The sequence below is a fragment of the Pteronotus mesoamericanus genome, unplaced genomic scaffold (assembly GCF_021234165.1).
Source record: "Pteronotus mesoamericanus isolate MK-2021 breed Mesoamerican mustached bat unplaced genomic scaffold, CSHL_Meso_final contig_69, whole genome shotgun sequence".
Classification (NCBI taxonomy): Eukaryota; Metazoa; Chordata; class Mammalia; order Chiroptera; family Mormoopidae; genus Pteronotus; species Pteronotus mesoamericanus.
In genome coordinates, this window is record NW_026555237.1 from 769,265 (window position 1) to 789,253 (window position 19,989).

Genomic DNA, 19,989 nt, shown 5'->3' on the forward strand with positions numbered 1-19,989 from the left:
CAGGGAAATACAAATCAAAACCAGAATGAGATGTCATCTCACACCTGTGAGGATGGCCATTACTAAAGCAACAAGAGATAAGTGTTGGTGAGGATGTGGAAAGAGGGAACACTTCTACACTGCTGTTGACAATGTAAATTTTAGAGCCTTTAACGGTAACAATAAGTTCCTCAATAAAAAAACATTTAAGAAAGAACTATCACCATATGACCCAGCAAGCCCACTTCTGACTAGTTATCAAAAAAAGAAAAAAAAATGAAATCTGTATCTTCAAAGAGCTATCTGCACTCCCTTGCTTACTGCGGTATTGCTGATAACTGCCAAGATATGGAAACAACTTAATTTACAGTGAATGGATAAATGGATACAGAACTCATGGTAAATATATACAAAAGGAATATTACTCAGCCATAAACAAAAAAAAATGCTGTTATTTTTCAAACATGGATGAACCTGGAGGACATTATGCTAAGTGAAAAAAGCCATACAGAGAAAGACACATCATCTCATTTATATGTGAAATCTAAAAAAGCCAAACTCTTAGAACCAGAGAGTACAATGGTGGTTTCCAGGGTCTGGGGGATTGGGGAAATGGGGAAATGTTGGTCAAATGGTACAAACTCTCAGGTATATGTTGAATACATTACAGAGATCTTCTGTACATCATGGTGTTTACAGTTAATAACACTACTGTATTTTATACTTGAAATTTTTTAAGAGAGTGGATCTGAAGTGTTCTTACCACACACACACCCACATACCCACACACACACACACACGCACACACACGCACACATACACACGCACACAAATACTAACTCTGTGAAGAGGGAAGAAATCATGGAAGATATTCTATAATGATGATTTATTCATCTACTTAATTTCAAGGCAGGTAATCCTCAAATATCAAAAATGAGCATCAACAGATAATGGGAGTATCACTGTAATCATTCATTTGAATCTTCCACCCACTGGGAAAAAAGAAAGGCTCTTCTCAACTAAAGGGAGAAATATATTCTTTGGAACATATCCCTGTCCCTACGCAATTTTAAGTAATGATGTTCATGAACAATAAAATGTTTAATCATACTGTAGCTTCCTACTTATTATGAAGGCCACCCAATCATACTAAAAAAAGATTTTAGGTCAGATATTCCAAAGCGAGCAATGTCCAAAAGAATTTTCTAGCAGTAGTCATAGCTGCAAAGCACTTGAAATGTAGCTAGTGTAACTAAGAAATTGTTTTTTTTAATTGAATTGAATTTTAATTTTAATACACACTATGGCTAGTGTCTACTGTGTTAAACAGAGCCATTTCAGACTAATAAAGTTTTCAAATAGGAACTGACTAGACCCTCTGATTTGATATAGAAGCTCTATGTGTAGTGTAATCTCTGAACCATTTACCTCCCATTCATTACTAATTACATACCCACTTATGTTTTTATTCTATTAACTCATATTTTACTTACTTGGGCTTATATAATATGACTTTAGAGGAGTTTTCGCCACTGTCTTCAAGGCGATCTTTCAGCTCTTCAAGATTTTGCACACGCTTCACTGCTTGTGTGCCACTTAAAGTGGATGCTTTATCCGGTGCTGGCAACTCTGCTTCTGAAAGACTTTGATCTTTACTTACCTAAAACAATTAAAATTAGCAAGGTACTTAGGAAATACCCATTTTGGTCCCTTACCACAAAGAAATTTCATCATTTCATATATCATATCTAAATGATTTTATGTTTTCTTATAGGGCTATAGCCAAATACTAATACTTTACAAATATACTAACATGAGCAATTGCCTAGTGACAGAATTATATCTAAGTGTTGACATTTACATGTCAAAACTCAAATCCAATCTTCTGTTTATTATTTTAGCACATAAGAATTTTAAACAAGTGCAATAACAAACAATTACAGCAGCATTAAATGCAACTCAAATTATTCACAAGAGAACCTAAACTAATTGCTTCCTCAAAATCCATTCTAAGGATACTCTTATTGTGGTATATTATGGAAAAACACTAATTTGCTCTCAAAAGCAAATATCTTCTAATACTAACTCCCAGAAATTAATATATAAAGGTCTATAGAGCTGACGTTCCTCAGTCTGCAAGGGAGACTCGCTTGAGTGTCTGAAGCCTTTTGGACTAGACCAAGCTACAGAGTAATGAGCAGTTGAGAGAATTAGCAAAATCCACTATATAAGATGACAGACCATAATTGGTATTCTAGGCAATAACTCTGTTTAAAGAAAGGTCGGCAAGAATGAGTGTCCCCAAGTAACATCAGAAGAATGGCATCGTGAGAGATCCCCTTGGTCTCTCCCATTGAAGTTTCAAATATTTGAAGAGCCCTCACTCAACAAAGAATTCCCTGCTCAACAGACAAGCATGACTGAGAGATCTGTGCCCTGAAACACCTAAAGGTGGGCAAGTGGAGCGAAAGGGAGATGCGGAAAGGGAGTGGAGCTGACGGGAGCCAAAGATGCAGCCCTGTAGCCAGGAGCTCAAGGCCGGACTCGATGGGAGGAATCTGATGGTGGCTCACACTCTCTTAAGACAGCAGGAACAAAGAGACTCAGTGGGTACTCCTTCAGGAGCTGGAGCTGAGCTGAGGGACCTGGACAAGGACCCAGGACAGGAGTGGGGCAAGAGTTGTTGGGCGGTGGGCATTTCAGATGGAGAAACAAAGCCACCAGCATGACCACCACCACTTAGCCTACCCTGAGCCTCCCAGAGCACGCCTCCCTTTGCCCTTGGTGTTGGGTTACAAAGAACATTATCTGCAAGCCCTAGAACTAGCACGACAGAATGGCATTTCTCCCTAAGTGCAGAGTGCATTCTGTGACTACTCCTGAAAACAGGGACATGAGGGGACCCCACAGAGGACTAAAGTCACTCTTTACCAGTAGAGCAAAACAACAAGCAAGCCAGCGGGTTCCCCCAGCCTCTCCCAACCTCATGCATCACAGGTACACTGAGGGCAGCCAGAGACAGGAAGGCTACCCTGGGATCTCACAGAGCTAAAAAAAAGAAGGAGAAGGAGAAAAGAAAGAAGAAGAAGGAGGAGGAGGAGGAGGAGGAGAAGGAAGAAGAAGAAGAAGAAGAAGAAGAAGAAGAAGAAGAAGAAGAAGAAGAAGAAGAAGAAGAAGAAGAAGAGAAAGAAAGAAAGAAAGAAAGAAAGAAAGAAAGAAAGAAAGAAAGAAAGAGAAAGAAAAAACACTTATGGTCCAGTACCACTTACCAGAAAATATAATAAAGATCTCTTCATATTAATCAGCTAGAGAAATTCCCTTCACACACTGATGATGCTTAGACAAAGAAGAAATCCATCAAATACCATGAATAACTAAGGTAGCAAGGCAGCTCAGAAAGAATATTTAAAAAATCTCCCAAAAACATACTTAAAGACACAGAAATATGTGACATAATTGAAGGAGAATTCAAGATTGGAGTTCTGAAAGTACTCAAGGAAATGCAAAAAAACAAAAAACAAAAAACAAAAAAAAAATACAGATAGGCAATTTCACGAGCTCGGAAAAAAAACGAGCTAAAGGAGTGCTTCAGCAAAGAGATCGAAACTTCAAAAAACAACCAACAAAAATAGTGGAGATAGAGAATTCAATAAAAGAGATCAACATTGAACTCGTGAGCACAGGATACAGAGCAAGCCTAAAGGATAAAAGAATCAGTGACATCAAAGATAGACATCTAGAAATATCTGAGCATAAAAAAAGAAAGAACTCTACGAGAACCATCTTATTTTACCAGTAAAAGCAATATAATAGGCATATGAGAAAAAGACGAGAGGGAGAAGGGAACCGAGAGCCTATTCAAACAGTAGATGAGAACTTCCCAAACCTGTGGGAAGAACTAGATCCTTGAACCCAAGAAGCAAACAGAACACCTAGTTACCAGAGTCCAAAGACGCCTCCTCCAAAACACATTGTATTAAAACTATCAAAAATTAGTGACAAAGATAGGACTCTCAAGACAGCCAGGGAAAAGAAGAAAGTAACCTACAAAGGAAAGCCCATCGAATATCATCAGACTTCTCAGCAGAAACGCTACAAGCCAGAAGAGAGTGGAACCAAATAGTCAAATGACTGAAAGAGAGAAGTTAACAGCCAAGAATAATATATCCAGCAAAGTTATCCTTTAAACATGAAGGAGAAATAAAGCCACTTTCCAGACATACAGAAGCTGAGGGAATTCATTACCAAGTGACCTCCATTACAGGAAATACTCAAAAGGGTTATTCTACCTGGAAAAAAAGAACAAAAGGTCACAAATCTATGAGCAAGATGGCCCACAAACTTAGAGCACCAAAAGGGATAGTTTGTGACAACAAAAACATAAAAGGGAAAGGAGGAAATGTCTGAATTAGCAAAAAGGGATGAAGTTAAGATTCATTCAAGAAAACCAGCATATATATGAAGCTCAATTTTTCATCAATCCAATGACAACCACAGACAAAAGAACAGAACAAAACGAGACACACAGCATATAAAAAGAGGAAACAGAGGATGGAAGTTAGGAAAACCATCAAACAAATACAGCAGACAAAAACACAAAGAGAAAGAACCAATAGAGCAGAGAGCTAGCTACAATATAACAAAAGATAAAATGACTTATAGGAAATCCTCACACATCATAAATGTAAATGGACTGAACTCACCAAAAAGGAGTCACAGGGTAACAGGCTGGATCATAAAACAAAACCCAGCCCTTACTGGTGTGATTCAGTTGGGCGTCGTCCCGTAAATCAAAAGGTCGCTGGTCCGATTCCTTCTCAGGGCACATGCTCGGGTTGAGGGTTCGGACCCCAGTCAGGGTGTCAAGAGAGACAACCGATTGATGTGTCTCTCACACATCAATGTTTCTCTCCCTCTTTTGCTTCTTCTCTTCCCCCTCTCTAAAATGAATAAAGTCTTCAAAAAACCCCCCCGCAAAACTATGAGTTAAAGGAGTGCTTCAGCAAAGAGATCGAAACTTCAAAAAACAAACAAATGTAAGGTGTTTGTTTTTTGTGGTGCCTTCAGGGGACACATGTAAGGTGCAAAGACAAAGACAAATTTAAAGTGAAAGTATAGAGACTCATCCTCCAAAAAAATAACATCCACAGAAAATCAAGTGTAGCCATACTTACATCTGAGCAAATAGATTTCAAGATAAGTAACAAGATTCGAAGATAAACATTTTATAAAAATAATGAGGATACTACATCAAGATGACATAGCTGTTTTTAATATATATGCACCCAACAAGGAAGCACCAAAATACATAAATCTACTACTAAATAAAACTACAGGGAGAAACTGACAAAAACCCAGTCATAGTAGGGGACCACTGTCCTCTATTGACTTCTCTAGACACATCGTCCAAACAGAAAATTAAAAAATATATATATCGGCCTTAAATGACGCATTAGGTCAAATAAACAAAATTGACATTTAGAAAGCCATTCACCTCAGAACATCAGATTACACATTCTTCCACAGTGCACATGGAAAATTCTCAACAACAGACCATATGTTGGACCGCAAAACTAGCTTTAAGAAATTCAAGAAAATTGAGAACTTATGAAGGTTATTCTCTGGCCACAGTGCTTTGAAATTCTCTGGACACTACATGCAAAAAAACAAAACTCGACCACCAACTTACACCATACACAAAAATAAACTCAAGATGGATGAAAGGCTTAAATATAAGTCACGACACCATAAATGTCCTAGAGGAAGGCATAGGCAGGAAAATCAGATATTCCGTGCAGCAATATTTTCACCGAAATGTCCCCTAGAGCAAAGGAACATAAAGGAAAGAATAAACGAATGGGCTCCATCCAATTAAAAAGCTTCTGCACAGCAAAGAAAACATCAGCAAAATGAAAAGAAAACCAACCGTATGGGAAAATGTATCTACCAACGATACCTCGGACAAGGGTTTGTTCTCCACAATTTGTAAAGAACTCACACGACTCCACTCCAGGAAGACAAACAATCCAATTAAAAAACGGGCAAAGGACCTGAACAGACACTTCTCCAAGGAGGACATACACAGGGCCCAGAGACATATGAAACTCACTAGTGCTCAGCATCACTAGCTATCAGAGAGATGCAAATTCAAACCACAATGAAATACCACTTCACACCAGTCCAAATGGCCATCATAAACGAATCAACAAACAAGAAGTGCTGGTGAGGTTGTGGGGAAAAGGTAATCCTAACACACTGTTGGTGGGAATGCAGACTGGTGCAACCACTGTGGAGAAAAATATGGCATTTCCTCAAAAAAACAAAACATGGAACTGCCTTTTACCCAGCAATTCCACTGCTGGGATTATACCCTAAGAATCCCGAAACACCAATTCAAAAGATCCTACGCACCCCAATGTTCATAGCAGCTCAATTTACAATAGCCAGTACTGGAAGCAGTCTAAGTGCCCATCAGTAAATGAATGGATCAAAAACCTGTGGTGCATTTACACCATGGAATACTATGCAGCAGAGAGAAAGAAGGAACTCCTACTCTTTGTGACAACATGGATTGAACTGGAGAGCATTATGCTAATGAAATATGCCTAGTGGTGAAAGACAAATACCATATGATCTCACCTATAAGTGGAACCTAATCAACAAAACAAACAAGCAAGCTAAATAGAACCAGATACATGAAGATAAAGAATAAACTGACAGTGACCAGAGTGTAGGGCAGAGGGGGACAACAGGGGAAAGAAGAGGAAGGGTCATCAAGGAATTGTGTAAAGGACCCATGGAGAAAGCCACATAGGAGAAGGATTGAAGGTGGGAGGTGGGGGTCATTGGGGTGGGGGAGAAGGGTGGCGGTAAAATGGAGACAACTGCACTTGAACAACAATAAAAATAAATAAATAAATTACAAGTATACCTTAAAAAAATAAAGGCATCCAAATTGGAAAGGAGGAAGTAAAACTCTCCTTCACAGATGACATGACATTATACATAGAAAACCCTAAAGACTCCACCAACTACTAGATCTAATCAATGAATTGGGTAAAGTATCAGAATACAAAATAAATATTCACAGATTGGTGACATTTTTATATATCAATGATGAACTAGTAGAAAAAGAAACTAAGAAAACAATCACGTTTGCTATCGCAACGAGAAAAAAATAAAGTAACTTGAAATAAACTTAACCAAGGTGGTGAATGTCCTGTACTCAGAAATCTACAATATATTGAGAAAAGAAATTGAGGAAGATACAAATAAGTGGAGCATATACCTTGTTCAAAGATTCGAAGAATTAACATCATTTAAATGTTTGTACTACGCATATCTATCTATAGATTCAATGCAATTTCTGTTAAAATACCAATGACATATGTCACATATTTAGAACAAAATTCCAAAAATTTATATGGAACCAAAACAGCATCTGAATAGCCTCAGCAATCTTGAGAAAGATGAACACAACTGGAGGTATCACTGCACCTAATATCAAACTATACTACAAGTCCACTGTGATGAAAACAACCTGTCATTGGCATAAGAATAGGCATATAGATCAATGGAACAGAACAGAGAGCCCAGAAATCAACCCATGGTTCTATGGTCAATTAATATTTGACAAAGAAGGCAGGAGCATAAAATGAGGTAAAGACAGTTTCTTCAAAATGGTGTTGAGAAATCATAGAAGTAAACACGGAGAGTATAAGCCTGAACATGACTCATAACAGTGTTTGCCAATATATCTCCTAGTAGAAGGGAGAGAAAGGAGAAAAAAGTAAGCAAATGGGACGACATCAATCTAAAAAGTATCTGCATAGCAAAAGAAACCATCTGGAAATAGAAAAGGCAACCCACTCTATGCAAGAATATATTTGCAATGATACATTTTAAAAGGGGTTAATTTCAAAAATATGTAATTGCTTAACACAAATCAACACCGGGAAGATAAACAATCCAATTAAAGAATGGTCTGCAACACTGAAAGGAAAAGAAATCAACAGAGACAAGAGGGAAGGGGGGGGCAGGGAAAGGGAAGGGAAGGGGAAAGTCAAGGAACATATAGCAAGGACTCATGGACAAAACCAAAGGGGAAGAGCTGAGGGAGGGAAGGTGGGAGGGGGCAAGGGAAAGAGGTGGGGGGAAGGCAGAGACAAATGTATTTAAAAAGTAAATAAATTAATTAAAAAAAAAAGAATTTATGACATTTAAAAATAAAAAAAAAAATAAAATAAAAAAAAAATAAAGAATGGTCTACAGACCTCAATATATCCTTTTCCACGGAATACATACAGATACTCAGTAGACATACGAAAAATGCTCAATCTTACTAATTATCAGAGAGCTGTAAATAAAAGCTGCAATGAGGCAACACCTCACACATGTCAGAATGGCTACCATCAAATCAAGAAAGAGTAGGTGCTGGCAAGGATGTGGAGAAAAGGGAATCCTCATGTAATTTAGAATGAAATGCAGACTGGTACAGCCACTTTGGAAAACAGTATGGAGTTTCAATTAAAAAATTAAAAATAAAATAGCCATTTTACCCAGCAATCCCACTTTTGGGATTATATTCTGAAAATCCCAAAACACCAGTCAGAAAGAACATGCACCCCTATGTTCATAGCAGCATTATTTACAATAGCCAAGATCTGGAAACTGCCCGAGTGCCCATTAGTAGATTAGTGTATAAAAATCCTGTGATGCATTAACATAATGGAATACTATATGTAAAAATGAAGGAACTCTTACCCTTTATAACAATATGGATGGACCTGAAGATTATTATGATAAGCAAAATAAGCCAAGGAAAGACAAATACCATATGATCTCACTTATATGTGGAATCTAATGAACAAAATACTTGGATGAACAAAATAGAACCAGATGCATAGATACATGGAACAGACTGACAGCTCTCAGAGTGGAGTGGGGTGGAGGGCATTGAATAAAAGAAGATTAAGGGATTAGCCAAAGAACATGTATGCATAGCCCATGGACATAGATAATAGTGTGGTGAAGGCCAGGGGAAGAGAGGGACAGAGGATCAGTGGAGGTGGACAAAGGGAGGGGAGAAGGAAGGACATGCATAATAACATCAAATTATATATATATATATTTAAAACATTTTAATGGTAAAATATGATATATAAAGATCATTTATATTGATCCACTTGAATCTGCAACTTGTGCTTTTCAAAATTTTTACAAGATATTTCACATGGAGATATTCTACAAATACAAAAGAAATATGGATACCCCTCTTTCCAATTAGACAAAGGACACAAGCAGGCAAGTCATAATTTAAAAACACACATGCCCAATAAATGCACATCAATATATTCAGCCTCACTCTTTTCAATAAATGCAGCTAAAAATTATAAAATATGTGATGATGGAAGATGATTGGACAGATTACATATCATAGAATTATACACTTGAAACCTATATAATCTTATTAACCAATGTTACCCCAATAAATTTTATAAAATACAATAATGGGATAAATTTTTTTACCTATTATTTTGGTAAAAATTTAAGAAATGTCTAATATTTGTGACTATATGCAGAAATGAGTAATGATTCACATGCTTCTATTATTAATATGAATTGGTGTTCTTCCTGAAAAAAAATAGCAAAAGTTTTTTAAAGACATATCCTTTTCATTGAACAGTTGCACTTCTAACAATTTATCATTAAGAAGAAAACAGGGACAGTGATTTTTACACAAATATATATATTTTTAATAGCAACATATTTTTAATTATTTTAACTGTTGATACTATTACAGATGTCCAACAACCAATCTGTCCATTGATAAAAAATTTGCTAAATACAAGGACTCATGGACAAAACCAAAGGGGAAGAGCTGAGGGAGGGAAGGTGGGAGGGGGCAAGGGAAAGAGGTGGGGGGAAGGCAGAGACAAATGTATTTAAAAAGTAAATAAATTAATTAAAAAAAATTTGCTAAATAAATTGAGGTGTGTTATTAAATGAGTTCTTTTAGGTAATCTGATTTACATGTTTATTTATCATCATAAGAACATCTATGAAAGTATATAACAAAAAGGTTAAAATGTGTGAGTATGTATAGTATGATTCAATATAAATATTTTTTTAATTTTATTTTAATTTATTTTTTCAAATACATTTGTCTCTGCCTCCCCCCTACCACTTTCCCTTGCCCCCTGCCTCCTTCCCTCCCTCAGCTTTTCCCCTTTGGTTTTGTCCATGAGTCCTTGCTATATGTTCCTTGACTTTCCCCTTCCCTTCCTTTTCCCTGCCCCCCCCCCTTCCCTCTTGTCTCTGTTGATTTCTTTTCCTTTCAGTGTTGCTGGTCTTATTTTCCTTGCATCTTTGTATTGTTGGTTAGGTTCCACTTATAGGTGAGATCATATGGTATTTGTCTTTCGCCCCCTGGCTTATTTCACTTAGCATAATGCTCTCCAGTTCCATCCATGCATATAGAAACATTTTTAAAAATACATATATGTATTAGTTATATTTGGAAATAAAAATGACATACATCCAAACATTAAAAATGAGTTTTCTGTTGTGGTGAGATTATTTGTAAACTTTATCTTGTTAATTAATATATTCTTTCATACAAAATCATGTTTTAAAGAAAAAAGTTATTCTAGGAAACAAATTATTTTGTTCAAACAATTTCTTTTTTGATATAGATGTCAATTATCATGGATACAGTTCACCACTTTGTATAATTTATTCCTTCTATTAACTTTTATTGTGCCTGTATAATAATTATGACCTTTAAAAAATAAGAGCAGGAGAACCTCCTGGGTATAAAAATTGTCTTTATAACTTTGAAGATCTATTAAACTATTGATTATCCCACAGGTGTAGCTGAGGTTCCTCTGAAGTAATATGGGCATGGATATATGTAGATTTATAAAAGTAATATTGGCAAGAAAATGTCACAAAAATAATGCCTGATAAATGGCTACTTTTATCAAACAGGAAGCTGAAAAAGCTAAGCATCAACTAAAGTATTTCCTAAATCAAAGGGAGTTACTTAAAAGTGACAAGAAATCTAAGACAACAATGGAAAGGAATATAAGTAAAACAAATGTAAGTGAAGATTCACAATCTATACCTTTGGAGAAAGAAACAAGAAAAGAACAAGTTGCAGACTCAAGGGGATAAAAGACAAATGCTAAAATTCAAGAACATTCACAGGTAAGGAAATACTCAGATAGTAATATGTGCTGTCAGGGCTTAATCTTTTATATTATTATTTGCCTTATTTGTATATATTATTAACAAATTTCTCCATGCCTTTTTTTTTGCTTGGATTTTTCCTTTTATCTTCTGGGTATATTAAGTCATTATTATCTTGAGTGCAAATGAAACAATCAAATATGTTTTGATTTTGTGATTGATATTTATAGACAGTTGAATGTTGACATCTTATTTTCAAGATGTTTGAATACAGACTTGTCAGATATAAAATAATGTATTATACATTTACCTGTTATTTAATAGTGATATAATCAACTTATATTACTTTCAGATGTACTGCAACTAGTACATTATATAATATAATGATTTGACATTTACATATTTTGCAAAATTATTAACATAATATGTCTAGTTAACATCTGTCACCATAACTAGTTACAGAATTTTTTCCTTATGATGAGAACTTTTAAGATGTTACTGTCTTAGCAACTTTCAAATATGCAATACAGTATTATTAGCTATAATTACCATGCTGTACATTATATCACTTGGACTTATTTACTTTATAACTAGAAGTTTGTACCTTTTGACTGTCTTCACCCATTTTGCCTACTCCCAGCCCACACCTCTGGCAACCAACAATCTGTTTTCTGTATCTATAAGCTTTTCTTTTTTATAGATTTCACATATAAGATAACAAACAATTTGTCTTTCTTTGTCTGACTTATTTAACCTAGTGTAATACCCTCAAGTCCATTCATATTAAAAATGGCAAGATTTTATTCTTTTTTTATGGATGCTATGATATATACAGGCTGGGGGAAAAGGAGGTTTGCAGTTGGTTGTAAGAAAAATAATCCAATAATTAATAAGTAATAGTGCAATAGTAAACTCTGGACCTGGGCAGGTAGCTCAGTTAGTCAGAGCATCATCCTTATATACCAAGGTTGTGGGTTCAATCCCCACTCAATATGCTTCTTTCTCTTTTTATCTCTCCACTCTTCTCTCTGTAAAGCCAATCAATTAATAAACATTCTAAAGCAAAGAATAAGCCCTGGCTGGGGCCTCTCAGTGGATTGAGCACTGGCCTGTGAACCAAAGGGTCACTGGTTTTATTCCCTGTCAGGGCACATGCCTGGGTTATGGCCCAGGTTCCCAGTAGGAGCTGCATGAGGGGCAACCACACATTGATGTTTCTATTCTTCTCTTTCCATCTCACTAAAAATAAATGAATAAAATCTTTTTTTAAAAAAAGAATAACATCTGTTTCACATACTAACAACTATAAACCTACTTTTCCCTACTGTGTATATCACAGGTTCTTTATTCATATATATATATATATATATATATATATATATATATATATATATGAATGTGTGTGTATGTGTGTGTATGTGTATATATATATATACACATACATACACATACACACACATACACACACACCTATTTTGTTTCCATATCTCAACTATGGTAAATAATTGTGCGATGAACATGGTGGTACATATATCTTTATTATGTGGGTTTTTTTGTTTTATTTGGATAAATGCCCAGGAGTTGAATTGCTAGATCATATAGTATTTCTATTTTTAGTTTTTCAAGGAACTTCTATACTGTTTTTCACAGTGGCTGTACCAATTTACATTCCTACCAATAGTGTGTATATATACTGTTTTACATAAGCCACATGTTAACTATAAAGTAAATAAAAAATTATAAAAGGTAATAAAAGAAATCTAAACCTAACATGATAGGAAATCATAAAATCACTAGTGAAGAAAGCAAGAGAAGTAGAAAGGAAAACAGAGGAACTATAAAACAGCCAGAAAACAATTAACAAAATTTCAATAACTACATATCTGTCAATAATTAATTTAAATGTAAATGGACTAAATTCTTCAATCAAACACATTATTTTTTTTATTGATTATGCTATTACAGTAGTCCCATTTTTTCCCTCCCGTTCATTCCCCTCCTCCCTATACCTCCCATCCACCAGCATTCCCTTCCCTTAGTTCATGTCCATGGGCTGTGCATATAAGTTCTTTGGCTTCTCCATTTCCTATATTATTCTTAACCTCACCCTGTCTATTTTGTACCTACTATTTATGCCCTTATTCCCTGTACCTTTTCAATTAAAAAAACATTGATTGTCTGAATGGATTTAAAAGAAACAAGACCCATCTAGATACTCACCTATATGTTTTCTGCAAAGGACTCACCCCAGATGTAAAGACAGATATACCTGAAAGTGAAAGGATGGAAAAAGATATTTCATGCAAGTGAAAATCCAAAGGCTAAAGTAGCTATACTTGTATCAAAGAAAATATACTTCAAAATAAAGACTGTAATAAAAGACAAACATGAGCATTAAATAATGATATAGGAGTATCTATGTAATAAAGCAAATATTAAAAGACCTAAAGGGAGAAATTGGTAGCAACACAACAATAGTGAGGAACTGTAATGCCCCACTCAAATCAATGAATAGATTATCCAGAGAGATAATCAATGAGGAAACATTAGCCTTACATGAACACATTTGATCAGATGGAATTAATAGACATATGAGGAAATTCCATTCAAGAGCTCAAAAACAGCAGAATAAACATTTTTCTCACATGCACATGAAAAATTTCCAGGATATATCATATGCTAGTTCACAAAAGAAGTCTCAATAAATTTAAGAAGATTGAAATCATATCAAGCATCTTCTCTGCCCACAATGGTATTAAGTTGGAAATTAATTACAAGAAGAAACTGGAAAATTTGATGATATATGAATATTAAACAACATGCCACTGAAAAAACAATGAGTCAATGGAGATATCCAAATTGTAATAAAAAAAATACCTCCAGACAAATGAAAGTAGAAATACAATGGAATACTACGCAGCAGAAAGAAAAAAAGAACTACTAAACTTCGCGACAGCATGGATGGAACTGGAGAGCATCATGCTAAGTGAAATAAGCCAGGGGGCAAAAGACAAATACCATGTGATCTCACCTGTAAGCGGAACCTAACCAACAATGCAAAGATGCAAGGAAAATATGACCAGCAACACTGAAAGGATAAGAAATCAACAGAGACAAGAGGGAAGGAGGGGGGTCAGGGAAAGGGAAGGGAAGGGGAAAGTCAAGGAACATATAGCAAGGACTCATGGACAAAACCAAAGGGGAAGAGCTGAGGGAGGGAAGGAGGGAGAGGGCAAGGGAAAGTGGTGGGGGGAGGCAGAGACAAATGTATTTAGAAAGTAAACAAACAAACAAACAAACAAACAAATAAATAAATAAAAGAAATACAACATACCAAAATATATGGCATGCAGCAAAATCAGCTCTAAAAGGAAAGTTTATAGTAGTACAAGCCTGTCTCACAAAAGAAAATAAATCTCAGGTAAGCAATCTAACTACAGATAAAGAAACCAGAAAAAGAAGAAAAAACAAAGGTCATATTAGTGGAAGGAAGGACATAATAAAGATAGGAGCATTAATAAATGAAATAGAGACTTAAAAGACAATAGAAGACTGAAACAGAGAAATACAAAGGCTTGTATACTGTAAACTATAATTTTATTAAAAGATATTGGAACTGGAGAGTATTATTCTAAGTGAAATAAGCCAGTAGGTAAAATACAGAGACCATACAATCTCACCTATAAGTGAAATTTAATTAACAAAACAAACAAGAAAACAAAATAGAACTAGAGCCATGGGAAAAAAATAACAAACTAACAGTGACCAGAGGAGAGGGAGGAGGCAGATAAAATGGGGTGAAAGAAGGGGAAGGGGCAAGCCAAGGAACACAAATAGAGGACTCATGTGCACAAGCAGTGGTATGAGGGGCATTGCCTGTGGGAGTGCAGAGGGAATTGGGTAGAGTAAAGGAATGGGGAAAAATGCAGGACAACTGTAACTGAACAACAATAAAAAATATATTGAATATAATTTAAAAATTGAAAAAGACAAAAAGAAATGTAAAGATATTCCATGCTATGGAGTGGACAAATTAACATTGCTATAATGTCCATATTATGTAAAGAAATCTACAGATTGAGTGCAATACTTACCCAAATCCAAATGGCCTTTTTCACAGAAATAGAACAAAAATCCTAAAATTTGTATGAAACTACAAAGACATAAATAGCCAAAGCAATTTTGAGAAGAAAAGAACAAAGCTGAGGTATCACACTTTGTGATTTCAAACTATACTTCAAAGCCACAGTAACCAATAGGGAGTAAAACAGACACATTAGTCAATACAACAGAATTAGAGCCCAGAAATAAGCCCACACATATGTGACAACCCATTTACAACTACGGAGCCAAGAGCATAAAAATGGCAAAAGGAAAGTCTCTTCAATAAATGGTATTGAGGAGACTTCAAGATGGCAGAGGAGTGAGTGGAAGTCACACTGACCTCCTCCCATGACCAATCTGGAATTACGAAGTTGTGGAGAAATCACCTGGAAAACAACAGAACAATAAAGAGAGAGGGCCCTTAAAACCTCGGACACAGAGGAATCTTTAGAACAACTTAACTGGTAGGGAGTGCGGTAGAGGCTTGAGAAGGTGGGTTGGTGTCCAAGGGCGGCAGCACCAGAGGGATATTGAAATGGCCAGTTCGATCCCCATGAGAAGAGCAGGGTCTAAACCATAAGCAGGGATCTCCAGCCTACAGCACCAGAGCCCAAAAAGCACACAGAAAACAGCCAGCTGCAAAAAGCGTAGGGATGCTCTCTGCTAGTGACTGGTGGCTGGAGACACAAAAAGCTGTTTAAACAGCCAACACAAAAATTTGTAGTGGCAGCAACTTACCCTGGAATCCAGTGGAGGCGGGGATGTAGTGAGTTGGAGCTGCCTGAGGAGAAACTGGGGAAGGAGGCTTTGGGGAGAGGATGCAGAGACTGGCCAGCAGAGTCTCAGTGCTGACTCACTCCCCATTCCGCAACTGCCATCTTGCTTAGGCAGACTATTCCACTGAGCAGCAGCAGCAGCATGAAAGGACACAATGGCCACGCCCCCAGGAGACTCAACCCTGGCCAGGCCTGGGCCTGAGTACAGAGAGGCAGTCACAGATAGTAGATCCTTGGCTAAAAAAGGAAACAGTGGTCTATAGACACTTGAGGAAAGTCTGGAGATAGAGGCATTGGGGAGTAGCTGGGAGGATCCTGGTGCTGATTCCTCCCTGCATACAGCAGCAGCCATCTTGCTCAGGCAGACCACTCCTAGGAGTGGCAGGAGCATGAAAGCAGACTAGCCCTGCCCTGTGGTGCTTAACCCTACTACTGAAGGCAGATGATTAGATTAACAACTGGAGGAAATAGACACAGACCCCAGATTGCTGGAAGCCTATTAAAGACTGCCTAAGGTTAGACAGGGTCAACATCTGACATCATCAGAAACATATCCAGAAAGAAAACAAAAGTGGTCTCCTACCATAGAAGTTCACATTGCAAAGTCAGAAAGTCAAGATGGATCAATATAAGAAGAAGAAGCAAAAAAAAAAAAGTCTAACAAATAATGGGAAGAAAAAGAAACATCCCCCACTTGAAGGAAAAGGAGGAATACCCACAAAGAGAAATAAATGAAATAGATGCAAGTAGGCTATCAGATATAGAGTTCAAAACAATGGTTCTAAGTAAGCTCAGTGAGCTCAAAGAGAATTACCAAAATCTACAGGAAAACTATGAGGAACTTATTGCAAACTATATCAGCATGAAAAAGGACATAGACACTATCAATAAGAGAAAGGAGGAAATGAAGAATACAATTTTCAAATTGAACAACACAGTGGAAGGAATCAAAAGCAGGCAGATGAAGCTGAGGATTGAATCGGTGAGCTGGAGGACAGGGTAGAAAAAAGCTCCCACAAAGAGCAAGGAAATGAAGAAAGATTAAAAAAAATGAAGAAGCATTAAAGGAAATGCAGGACAACCAGAAACATAATAATATATGTATAATAGGGGTACCAGAAGGAGAAGAGGAGGAAGGGATAGAGAACCCTTTTGAAAAGTAATGATGGAAAACTTCCCTCATCGGAGGAGAGAAAAAGTCACACAAGTCCAGGAACCACAGAGGGTCCCATTCAAGAGGAAAGCAATGAGGCCCACTCCAACACACATCATAAGTAAAATGGCAAATATCAAAGGCAAAAAGAGAATCCTAAAGGGAGCAAGGGAGAAACAGAAAGAAACATAGAAGGGGGCTCCGATACGCCTAGCAGCTGACTTCTCAATAGAAACACTACAGCCAGAAGGGAATGGCAAGAAATATTCCAAGTAAGGAATAACAAGGGCCTGCAGCCAGACTACTCTACCTACCAAGGCTCTCAAATTAAAATGGAAGGCAGAATAAGGAGATTTCCAGACAAAAGAAAGCTAAAAGAATACACCTCCACCAAGCCAGCACTGCAAGATATGCTAAAAGAACTGCTTTAAGAAGATGAAGAAAAAGAGTGAGAAAGACAGGATCACAGTTACAAAGGAAAAAAACGAATTAGTACTAATCAATAATAATAAATGTAAATGGATTAAATGCCCCAATCAAAAGACACAGGATAGCTGGATGGATAAGAAAACATGAACCACATATATGCTGCCTATAAGAGACACACCTCAGAACAAAGGACCTACACAGACTCAAATTAAAGAGATGGAAAAAAATATCTGAAGCAAATGGACAGGAAAGAAAAGCCAGGGTAGCAATACTTATATCAGACAAAACAGATTTCAAAACAAAGGCCATAAAAAGAGACCCAGAAGAACACTTTGTAATACTCAAAGAAAGAATCTATCAAGAAGAAGGTTTTGCATTGCAAACCTATATGAACCCAACATAGGGACACCCAAATATATAAAGGAAATCCTGTAGGACTTCAAGAAATATGTAGACAATAATGTACTGATAGTAACGATTCTAACACCCCGCTTTCAAAAATGGATCTTCCAAACAACACATCAAGGATATTGTGGAACTGAATGACATTATAGATCAAATGGAATTAACTGACATATATAGAAACTTTCATCCCAAAGAAGAAAAATATGCATTCTTTTCAAATGCATGTGGAACATTTTCAAAAATAGACCACATGACCGGACACAAAACAAGCCTTAACAAATTCAGGAAAATTGAAATCATAACAAGCATTTTCTTGGACCACAAGGATTTGAAACTGGAATCCAACCCCAAGGAAAACACTCAAAAACATTCAAACTCATGGAGACTGAATAGCACACTATTAAACAATGAATGAGTCAATATTGAGATCAAAGAAGAAATCAAAAAGCTCCTGGAAAAAATGAAAATGAACACAAAACAGTCTAAAATCTATGGGACAGGTCGGAAAGATGGCAGAGGAGTGAATGGGAGTCACGCTGGCCTCCTCCCAAAACCAAACTGGAATTGCAACTAAATAATGGAGTAATTACCTGGAAAGCAGTGGAGCGATAGTGGGAGAGGAGCCTTGGTGCCGTAGACAGTGGATTAGACTTTCACACATCCCAACGGGTGAGAATTGCGGTGGAGGCTCGAGAGGGTGGGCTGGGTGCCCACGGGCACTGGCACCAGAGGGACATTGAAACGGCCAGTTAGCTCCCCCCGAGAAGAACGGGGTCTGAATCATAAACAGGAACCCCTAAACTACAGCAGCTAAAGCCGAGAAAATACAGACAAAATGCAACCCCAAAAAGCTTAGGGGTGCTCTCTGCCAGAGACAGGTGGCTGGGGATGCAAAAAGACATTTAATGGGCAAACGCAAAATTGCAGCGGCAGCCACCCTCCTTGATCGCTGGGTAGAGGTGGCAACAGAGTGGGCTGGCGCCTGAGAAAAGACTGGTGAGGAAAACTTTGTGAAGAGACCTGACATGGCGGCCGGTGGAGCCCAGGTGATAATGCACTTCCCACTCTGCAGCTACCATCTCGCTCAGGCATAAGGGAATCAATTAACCTGCCTTTTGTGCGCTCCGCACACAGCTTGTACGCCTGTGAGCTACGGGGCTGAGTGCAGACTGGCTGGGAGAGCCTTGAGGAGAGACTGGAGACAGAGGCGTTGGGGAAAGAACTGGAGGAGGAATGGGGGAGTCCCGACTCCCTCCCCATTTGGTAGTCTCCATTGTGGGCTGGAAAGGCGTGCCCCCAAAGAGGCAGAAGCAGGGCACGCATGAACCAGACCGCCTGCGATTGAAACGCAGTCCGCACAGGGGGTGGATCCTTGGCCGAAGGGGTCACAGAACTGCCCAGAGGCCCCTGAGGGGAGACTAGAAATAGAGGCATTGGGGAAAAACGGGAGGAGGAACCAGGGAGTCCTGACTCCTTCTCCTTGCTGTAGTCTCCATTGCGCAGGAAGAGGCCACACCCCCAAAGAGCCAAAAGCTGAAAAGCAACATAGACACCCCCAAACACCCAGAGCAGGCGCGCACACTTGCGCCGAGTGACCAGCGAGGGTTGGCGAGCGTGTGTGTGACCCACACGGGCTGGCGAACGCTTGCACCTGCCGGAAAGGCCTCACACAGACTGGCACCCATACGGCCTGCGAGGGAGTGCACAGAGCAGCAAGGGCAGGCATAAAATGACCTGCCCGCCGCGATTGCGGAGCGGCCCACAAAATAAGTAGAGCTGCCCAGAGTCCCTGGAGGAGAGACCAAAAATAGGATTAACCGGAGAGACCTAGAGCTGATATCCTCCCATTTCCGTAGTCCCCATTTGGCGAGGGCAAGCAACGCACCCAAAGAGCCAAAAGCTAGGAAAATACACAATAGAAGACCCTGAACTGACCAGTGCCGTGAAGTTCGC

General features: G+C 37.9%; 1 protein-coding gene across 1 annotated transcript in view; it reads left to right on the forward strand.

Moving 5' to 3' along the window:
• Positions 1-11,154, forward strand: part of CCDC7 (coiled-coil domain containing 7) — a 184,040-nt gene extending 172,886 nt beyond the window's left edge. Inside the window, exon 15 of the mRNA XM_054582286.1 lies at positions 10,969-11,154. Coding sequence (XP_054438261.1) covers positions 10,969-11,154 — 186 coding nt within the window. The remainder of the gene's footprint in view (positions 1-10,968) is intronic.
• The last annotated feature ends 8,835 nt before the right edge of the window (positions 11,155-19,989 follow it).